Source organism: Phalaenopsis equestris, unplaced genomic scaffold, assembly GCF_001263595.1.
Source record: "Phalaenopsis equestris unplaced genomic scaffold, ASM126359v1 Scaffold232443, whole genome shotgun sequence".
NCBI classification, from domain to species: Eukaryota; Viridiplantae; Streptophyta; class Magnoliopsida; order Asparagales; family Orchidaceae; genus Phalaenopsis; species Phalaenopsis equestris.
In genome coordinates, this window is record NW_018250408.1 from 79,276 (window position 1) to 89,080 (window position 9,805).

The following is a 9,805-nucleotide window of genomic DNA, read 5'->3' on the forward strand; positions in this document are numbered from 1 at the left end:
CTAAAATTATATATATATATAGACACACACACGTAAATTAAAACGTCTTTTCGAAGCGAGCGATGAGATTTCAATTCCGGCTGCCGACAGTTTCTTACGAACGACCGCGAAACAACCTCTTCTTTTTTTTTTGTGCCGACAATGCATCAATGGTTAAAGCCCATTTATTTACCATGTTCTATAACGCCCAAGTTAGTTGTTGGATAATTTTAGAAATAATTTAATTTAAATCATTGTCCAGCTCCTGAAGGTTATATCATTTAAACGGTGTTTAATAATAACTGATTAATTTTAACATGATTAACTTATGAAGATCAAAAACATTCGAAAGCAAAATCAAAGAGCTTAAGAGTATGTATCACTTGGGCTGAAGAAAATACTAATATCAACATCCAATATTTCTCAGGAAAACAATGCAAATCACAGTCAGACAACTTTAAAGTGCTAACATGAATTTATCCTTTCAAATAATTCATAAAAATTAAGTAAACATATGAAGCGGGCCAAAAACATGTAGCTATCTTTTTTCAATTAAAAACAAAGCAGGAACAGTTGAGCATACCGCAGCAGGTGTCCAGTGAATTGAATTAAGCTCGCTGTGTTCAAAAATGCTTCTGAAAGGTAATTAAGGAATCACTGAAAGAAAAGCTGCAAAAACTACCTTAAAATATCAAAACTAAGTATAAACATAATGCTGTACGTGAGTGCTTAAAGCCAAGTGTTTATGCAAAGGTTGCCCTTGAACAGTGCTATGTTTCTGATGAAATATATGAAAATGATAAGAGAAACAAATTGTGATGTACTTCATTTGATTTGGAGTATTAATGAATCATGATATGCATCAAACTTGGCAACCATATATGAAAAGCAGCTAGCATACCCTTCATCCATACATAATGAATTTTTGCAGACAATTCATACAATTATTTCATGAGAAATTTACATGCATAGCGCACTATTCTTACGTGTTTAGATATCTCAAACCTAAACTTCCATATTTAAACACGTAGCACTCAATTTTAACTTCACATGCAAATTCTCCTTATTTCATTATTAAAAGCACAACCAAAAAACTTGGTTCATTATGAAAAGGCTTAAGCATACACATAAATGACTTTGTGGTCAATTTTATGCATTACGCTTCACAGGATACATTTGACAAGCACTAACAATCGCTCCAAAAACACCAAGCATTGCCATCAGCTCAGTTCTGTCCCCCGTCTTGACCAAAAACTCCTGAAAAAGAATAGAGTAACATAAAGATAAAGAAAAAATTCAGAGGCATCATGAACCTGTCTCATTAAAAATGAACACAACTTAACATCTCGAACTATTCAAGGTTTCTCGTTAAGGGCCTTTAATTAAGCATTCAAATAACTTTCATTTTCTCAAGCCTGTAAAGGAATAAGTTCTGTTATCTTATTTCCAATAAGTTGACATGAATCGACACAATTGGAAGTTCCATTCGTAAAACTTTTTAAAGAAATATTCATGTTCATAATAAACATTATGTTATAAATTTATCGCGATTCCTATTATAGACCTACCATAAGACCAACAATAGTCCTTTCACAAACATTTGACAGGAAAAAATAAATATCATTATAATAAGCATGGTAAATTCTATGAAGGTAACAAACAAAGAGAGAATACATTACCTCACCAACATTGCTAACTGCATAAAGCATGGATCCAAAAATAACAATCAAATCCCCTTTCACAGGGTTGCTGTTGTTGGCTGCAGCAAAAAATATGAGAGGTATTACTCGTATCATGATATTATCACAATGAGGAGGTTGTTATATGATTATTGATCAAGATAAAATGGAATATTTGTTGCATGCCATATCTAGCAAAACAATAACAGAAAAGAAAGGAAGTTATTTTATCATATCAGTGAGCATAAGAGCAACATTTGGTTACAACAGATGGCCGCAGACCAATGTGACTCAAGGGTACATATGAAATTACACTGCAATGTTAGAATATAGAAAATGATTTCTCATGAAATAAAATATTTTAATGGTTTAACCATATAACCACCCATTTTACCTGTCCTATCAGCAGCATGGACATCAGAAAACACAACTAAAGCAAGGCCAGCAATGCAAATGGCCACACCAGCGAATCTCTTGAATCTGTATTTGGTCTTCAAGAATATCCAGGTAAGAAATATAACAGATGGAATTGCCCAACAGTCCAACAGCATGACGCTTGTTATAGATGTATACTCGTAAGCCTTTACAACTACATTAATAAAAACAATTGCTAAGCAATTGTTCGAATAGAAAAGCTATTCAAAGTCAAAGTGTGAAAAAAATAACAGTTGTGGTCTGATGAAAACATAAAGGTATAAAAGATCAGTTCAGATTCAGAATACAAATATCAAGTTCAATATGTCAAATATTAGTACCGACATTAAATTTTGGAAGATTTACGCACATACCACTCAACTCATTTGTATTGACATATCTAACACATAAAATTCATTTTTTTTACATATATGCCACCTCATCTATACATGGAAAGATATATTGAACTTCTTAAAAGTTAAAATAGTGATACTTTTGATGTGATGTGAATGATTTGAGTGGTATAAATGTCAAGGTAAAGTTTAGTTGTTAGATAAGTAAATATATAAGAATTGGGCGGTATGTAGGTAAATGACCCTGAAATTTTAAGAAATTGAAAAAACAAAAGGTAATCCACCTGATCAAAAAACTTCAAGATTATCAACCAGCTCAAGATGACTCTTATTATTTCTACCTGATGCATAAAATTTTTAACATAGCAAACAAAGAATACCGACTACAGATGTGAGAAGAAGCACTCACCAAGAAAATTAGCCTCTACGTCAATAAAGCCTAGCAACAAATAGAAATACCATTTTGTCTGAAATAAATGCAATTTATGTTTGTTAGCATAGAAGTGTAAGACAAAGCGTCATTGAAACAAAGAAGAATCTCAATAATTCATTGATAGCATTAATTATACCAAGCAAAGGCTTCAAAGTAAGGGACATTATTTGCAAAAATTAAGCTAACACTAATATATATATATATATATAAATACACTAAATCCATTCATGGAAGGGATTATAATGACTGTTATAGTGCTCTGCCAAAAAAACAAAGGTTCATAACATAACATCCAAAAGAAGCAAGGACACAAAGTAAACTATAATGGTGTGCATACAAAACTAGTAAGAGGGTTAATTGTTTTATATTTTACACTTAAAGATATCAACAATCTCCTAAAGTGGTCATCAAAGGGACATTGCATCAAATACATCATTGCTAACTGTTTTCCAAGGCTACTGATAACTAAAAAATAAAAGATTCATTTCTACCATTTACACCTAAAAAAGAAAGGAAGAAAAAGATAACCTATGCATAATTGGCGGACAACAATTTGTCTGCAAATACAAGTTTGGAGATTTAGATAATGTTTCAACTCTATTTTCCAACAAGCACCTTGACAAAATTAAATTTTGACAAGACATCATGCTGTAGCCAGCAGAGTCTAGAAAAATCATTAGAAAACGATTTATAACTGCTAAACATTAAAAAACTAAAATTTTATCATGCTTTTAACCTTGGACTTTGGATTGCTTGTTTGAGATTAATTCAATTAAATTTGAAACCATGCATATAGAAGGTTGTGTGAGTGTAGAGGCAGGGGAGGGTGAAGAACGACATGAAAGTACGAGTAGTATGTGTGCCACATATAAGAAGTGTATCCACACATTATTATACAATAAAACTTAACATTTTTACATAATTTGATATAAATATATGACTAAGACAATTTGTTTGGCTCGAGTTAACTAAAAAATTTGATCACTTTTAAGTAAAATAGAATTTAATTAGAGGCAAGCTAACTCATTTGAACTCAACTAATCAGCACTTCTACCATCTTCAAGCCAATTAAAAAAAAAGAAGTTAAATGTCGAATGACGTTAAGTCGAAGCTTAACTTCTATTAATATGACAAAAGACTCCAGTGGGTCAAACAAACCAATTAGTACAAATTCCAACAATGTCAAGGAAACAACATGACGTGGGAGCTGCCCCTTTTGTGTGTTCTACTACAACAAAGGTAGACCCACATTGGGTGCCCCCATTAATTTTGGAGTTTAAACCAACCAAAGTGGCACCTCCATCTTTTGCCCATCCCCCCCGCCCCAACCCCCAACTCAAACACCTCACACTAAAATATTACTTTGCCCCATACTATTGCCCTTGCCTCTTCGGCTCTTCCACAAACCGGCGGGTAAAATTTTGGCGGAGCACAAAAGCAATGTAGTGGTTCCGGAGAGAAAAAGCACTCTAAGTAGGAAGAGGAGATCCTGGCCATAGAGATGACCGGCACTGTGGTGGTGTGGTTAATGGAGGAGCTAGTGGATGACTTACATTGGTGGCATGATTCAATGAGTTTTAATTATGCCATCATACTAACTCTCGTTTGATGGGATTAATAAATTTAATATCTTGTACTAAGAAAATAAGTGGTTGCTCCATCAGTACATCTAATTTTTGTTATTCTTGTGTTTATTATGCATAGGGAAAAATTGGGAAATGACCTCTTTAAAAAAGAAAATTTACTTACATACCACTCAATTCTAAGTTATTTACATATCTAATACATAAACTTCAACTTTTTACATACATACCACCTTATATATGCATAGAATGATGAATTTCACATTTTAAAAATTAAAGTAGTGGTACTTTTCAATGGTATAAATGTGTTAGATATGTTAATACATGGAAATGGGATTATATAAGAATTATCATTTCATGATCATAATGAATCATCTGAATCAATTAAAAAAAAAATTATTTAGAACTATTTCATTTCCTTTCGAATCATAAAGAAAAAGTGAAAAAAAATTTGCCCTCCCTCAAAAAAGAGATTGGTTCCTCCCCCGTGCTACAATGTCCCAATTATAGCTAGACTACCGTGTGGAGTCGTCCAGCATGGAGCCGTCCACAATCCCTGCTACAAGAGATTGCTGCTTACACTAGTCCAGAAAGGTCGGTCGACAATTCCTTTATTTGGATTTCCCTCCTAGTTAGAGTGGGGTACACTCATATTCACCCTAAGTCTATAAATAATTTTTTTTTTGTGTTTTAGGTCCACTTTTCGAGATTTTTCTGTCAGGGCGATCGTCGTAGTCTCCCGCGCTCCATTCTAGGGTAGTATCCGAAGAAGAGTGGTGCTTTGGTTGTATCTCACTCAAAGGTGGTGACTATTTGTGATTTTCCCATCCTCTCACCCGTCGTCATTGGCATCACCGTAATTGGTGCAGCCAGCCCCCACTCCCAAACAGAACCTTTGTTGTCTCTTAAAGCTACACGTGTCCTTGCCTCTTCCGTCCTCGCCGCCATCAGTGTTCCAGCCCCCCTCTTTGCTGCCCTTGCAATTTCAGCACTCTCACTTGCTGCCCTTGCTAATCCAGCCACCAGAAATCCCCTCCCCTTCCACCAACTGCTGCTCCAACCATCCCACACCACGTCCCTGCCACCAAATTGATGTCTCAACGCTCCTGCACCACCTCTCTGCCACATATTCGTTGTTTCAACATCCGGGAACCGGAGCTCCACCTTACTGCCATCCAACACAGCAAGGAATAATGTTCCATTGTCATATCTGCCCACTTACTTCGTGCTCCCTCCTTATTATCACCATTCTGGAACCCAACAGCCACCACCATCACCTGCAACCCACACTAGTTTGAGTTAATGTTGTCATTTATCTCAATTTCAAATTCCAGCATGTCGTTTTGTTGTAATTTTCCCTGTCAGTTGTATGGTCGTAACTTCCCTATTTGAATTTCAGCAATAATATTTTGTTATTTATTACTGTATAGTAACTCCGATATCATTTGGTATCAGAATTAGCCTAATCTTAGTTCTATCATGAGATTTATAGCATCGAAAAATACCCAACTCTATCTCCACCCAAAAAGCCTTCCCTTAGCTGATTTTTCAAATCAGCCCCCAAGAAATTTTTTTTCCAACTGATATCACAACCATACACCTTCATCCACTACCTAAAACACAAAACCAAGTTATGCCACTTAGAACATAATTGTCGGAAACATGATTGGGACGAAAGAACATGATGCCAGTTATGAAAAATACGTGAAGAGGTGTCCAAGAGATTTCTAAGGAAAATATGAAGTGAAAAATCCCTCAATTGCAACAGAGGCTCGTCGCCTTCAAGAGGAGACCATCCAGAGGGGTCACATAAATTTCATTTCATTCTCGAGTTGAAGAACCACTACCCCAAAGATTTGGCATGAGCCAAGAATTTGAAATAAAGGTAGATTGTCATTTTTTAAGGTCACATGAATCTGGACAGTTCATCGAGTGGCTCTGGAAATTGGATGTCTTTAAGTATCATGAAATCCCACCAGATGAAATGGTGAAAAAACTCACCGGCAAGTTAAGGAAGAATGCATTTCAATGATGGGCTAACTTAAAGATTCTTCGAGAATGAGGTGGGAGAAGTAAAATTACAATTTGTTCTAAAATGAAATGAGAAATACAGCGTCAGTCTATCAGTTCATTACAGACAGGATATTCAGAACCTAGCTTCAAAAGTAAAAAGTCCAGATCACTGAATGACTGCGACATCTTACAGGTACACCTCTGGATCAAGAAGTAAGATTATACCCAACAAAACATCCAAGTCGACCACGCCTGAGGAGACACTAGTCCAAAGTGAAAAATAGGTGAAATTGATCCGCATTTCTAAATTCTTCCCAACCATAAAGTATTTTAAGTGTCGACCAGGGGAATGATCTATTTCACTTAACAGGGAGCAATTAAAGAAATAGACAATGACACGTGAAAGGATGAAGATGTTAGAGATGAGCCTCAAACTCGAACCGACGAGGATGACAGGCTATTGATTCAAAATGAGCACACAAGAGAAACTCCAAGTGGATTAGCCGAGGTTGTTCTAGAAAATAGATTCTGAGCTAGTGGGTATTCATACAAAGTATAAGGTTATAGTGTCATGTACTACCTTCTTACAGATGTTGATAAGAGCATCAGCAGGACTAACATGGATGTCAATAAGTGTCATGAGCTTGAAGAGTCGATACCGGACACAGGGCAATCTCAGATAAGAGGATTTTAGAATCTTCAAATATATAGCCTTTACTCAGGGGGGTTCAGCGATGAGAATTTTTTGAGCTACTACTAAAACACCATATGAAGTCATTTGGGTATTTAATTCAATTCAATTCAACAATGCACCCACCAACAAAAAAGAACATCCTATAACGGAATACAAGTCCTTTCAAAGAAAAAGAAGAGAAGACCCCTCTTGAGTGGTTACACTTCAGTATGGCCCAACCTACGATAGATGTCCTTCTAGACTTGATTACTCCTAACATACTTGTTATCAAATACATTCAGCCAAATACGAAGAGTGGCAAAAGTATATTATAGATTTATTTGTTCGGGATTTAACTCATGAGAATCTACGTTGATATGCAACTCTAGCTCGAGTTGTGCCCAAAACGGATGGAAACATATTCAATCACGATGTGCTTTGGAATGACAATACCTACAAGTGTGACTTATCGGGAAGCTGCACTAGCTCCATCATTTTCAACAGGGCCAACCTGACTGCTATGAAAAGACAGTAGCTTCGACAGATGAGATCTAAGCTCCCCGACCTACAGGAGAATGACACGAGAGCTCCCCGAGGGACCCCTTTTGCATGTTCATTTATAGTGTCCCAATTCTAGCTACAACACCGCATAGAGCAATCCCGCATGAAGTTGTCTGCGATTCCTACTATAGTACTACGGGAGACTGAGGCTTATATGGATTTCCGTCTTCTTTGAAGTGAGGTCCGCTCCTATTTACCCTAAGTCTGTAAATATGTTTTCACGTTTTAGGTCAGTTTTTTCATGATTTTTCCACTATGACTGCCGACAGCATCCCCCTTGTTCCCTTCTGGGGTTGTATCTGAGGACGAGTTATGCTCCAATTGTATCTCACTCTAAGGTGGTGATTATCCTCGACCTTCCCATCCTTCACAACCTCACGTCGCTGCTATCGTCGCAGTAACTGTTGCAGCTAACCACTCAGGAACACCTTTATTGTCTACTGCAACTCTGTGCCTCTTTGTCACCTCCGTCATCACCGCCATCACTGTTCCACCCTCCCTCTTTGCTGCCCCTGTGATTCCAGCACTCCCACTTGTTGCCATCATTGATCTAGCCAGAATCTCCTCCCCTTCCCACCAACTGTTGTTCCAGCCATTCTGGACAATCTCCCTGCCACCTAACTGTTGTCTCAGCCCTCCTGCACCACCTCTCTGCCACATATCCGTTGTTCTAGCACTTGGAAACCCTAATTCCACCTTGTTGCAATCCATGACAACAAGGACCTATTCTTCCGCTTTCAAATGTGTACTTGTAACTTCGCTGTTTGAACTACAGCAATAATATTTTTATATATATTATTGTGTTATTTGGCTTAACACCTTTATCACAGTACAAGAGCCCGCCATCTTTATGCGTTAAACACTAAAATATCAGACTATTAGAGCCATGATCAGGAAACCAACAACAGCAATACCTGAGGCGATCTCTTCTTATAGATCATCCAACCCCCATAAGCCACTGCTAGCAGCACATAATTCAAGAATGACTGCGATGTCGGAGCGTTGATTCCTACAGCCAAAAGGCAAAAGTTTTAGTTATAAAAATTAAAAAAAAAAAAACCAAAAGCCATCAAAAGCAATGCAAATCCCGCACCTTTTCGGGAGAGCTCGGATGAAGCAAATCCTGTCGAGGTGATCAGGAGTGACACGAACTGCCCTAATGCCAAACCAATCAATCCCTCCTTGGATAAGAACTTGTTCAATGCCAACATTTTTGCCCGGTAATAATTGAAGAGAATTCACACGACTCTGACTTTATTCGATGGCTGCTTCTATAACTTCTATCGAGGAAGCGTAGGAGATGTGGCGTTAAGTATAAGGGGGTGTTTCTTACGATACTTATTAACACCATTTTAATTTTAACCTAAATTCAGTAAAACACAATAAATAAATTAGTTAAATTCATCATTAAGTTAAATCTAATTTTTTATTTCTTTCCTTTATTAAATTTGGGTTCATTAAGGGTCCATTTGGGGCAGCGCTTATAACATCGGAAGGCATTTTGAAAACGTCTTCCTAGAGTTTGAATTTCACATGTTGGGCGCGGTGGAAAGAACGGCTTTTTTATTTTCTTAACAATGCTGCCCGCAAGATGAACCCCTCACGCCGTGTTTCATCCATAAGGATTACTTCGCTGCCCTCCTGCGTCCTGCCCTAAACCCCTTCTTCGGCGATCTCGCAAACATGCATATTCTTTTTTTTTTTCGTTTCTTCTCCATTTTGGTCGACAAACTTGCTTACAAACGTTCATGCCCTAACAGCTCCGACTCTTCTTCCTCTTGCGTTCCTGGCCTCCTTCGGCTTCTTCGGCGATCTCACAGGTAGACACATTTTTTTATTTATTTATTTTTTCGTTTATTTCATATTCCCTAGGTTTTGAATCCTTCTTCCTGTCACGTTCCTGCCTAAGGTTACTTTCCTCTTCATTTCTCTCTCTCATTCCTTTGGAGCAAGTTTATAGATCTTTTTTTACTTTTCCTTGGTTGAATTTTTTGCTTCTGGCAAAGAATTAATATTTATGGAATATCAAGATGGATTTTGATGGATAATTGCAGCGGTTTGTTTTTTTTTTCCCCGTTGCGAAGGGTGGAATGTGCCCTTTTGTAAAGTCTATATTT

General features: G+C 37.1%; 1 protein-coding gene across 2 annotated transcripts in view; it reads right to left on the reverse strand.

The window, feature by feature from the left end:
• The window catches only part of LOC110038311 (solute carrier family 35 member F1-like), a 62,878-nt gene extending 53,889 nt beyond the window's left edge, over positions 1 to 8,989 (reverse strand). For both annotated transcript variants that reach the window (XM_020743109.1, XM_020743108.1), the window contains exons 1-7: positions 8,782 to 8,989; positions 8,603 to 8,697; positions 2,835 to 2,892; positions 2,053 to 2,247; positions 1,659 to 1,738; positions 1,154 to 1,236; positions 563 to 614 (exon numbers count right to left, since the gene is read on the reverse strand). In XM_020743109.1, the coding sequence (XP_020598768.1) occupies positions 563 to 614; positions 1,154 to 1,236; positions 1,659 to 1,738; positions 2,053 to 2,247; positions 2,835 to 2,892; positions 8,603 to 8,697; positions 8,782 to 8,899 (681 nt within the window). In that variant the 5' untranslated portion in view covers positions 8,900 to 8,989. The remainder of the gene's footprint in view (positions 1 to 562; positions 615 to 1,153; positions 1,237 to 1,658; positions 1,739 to 2,052; positions 2,248 to 2,834; positions 2,893 to 8,602; positions 8,698 to 8,781) is intronic.
• Positions 8,990 to 9,805: the final 816 nt, after the last annotated feature.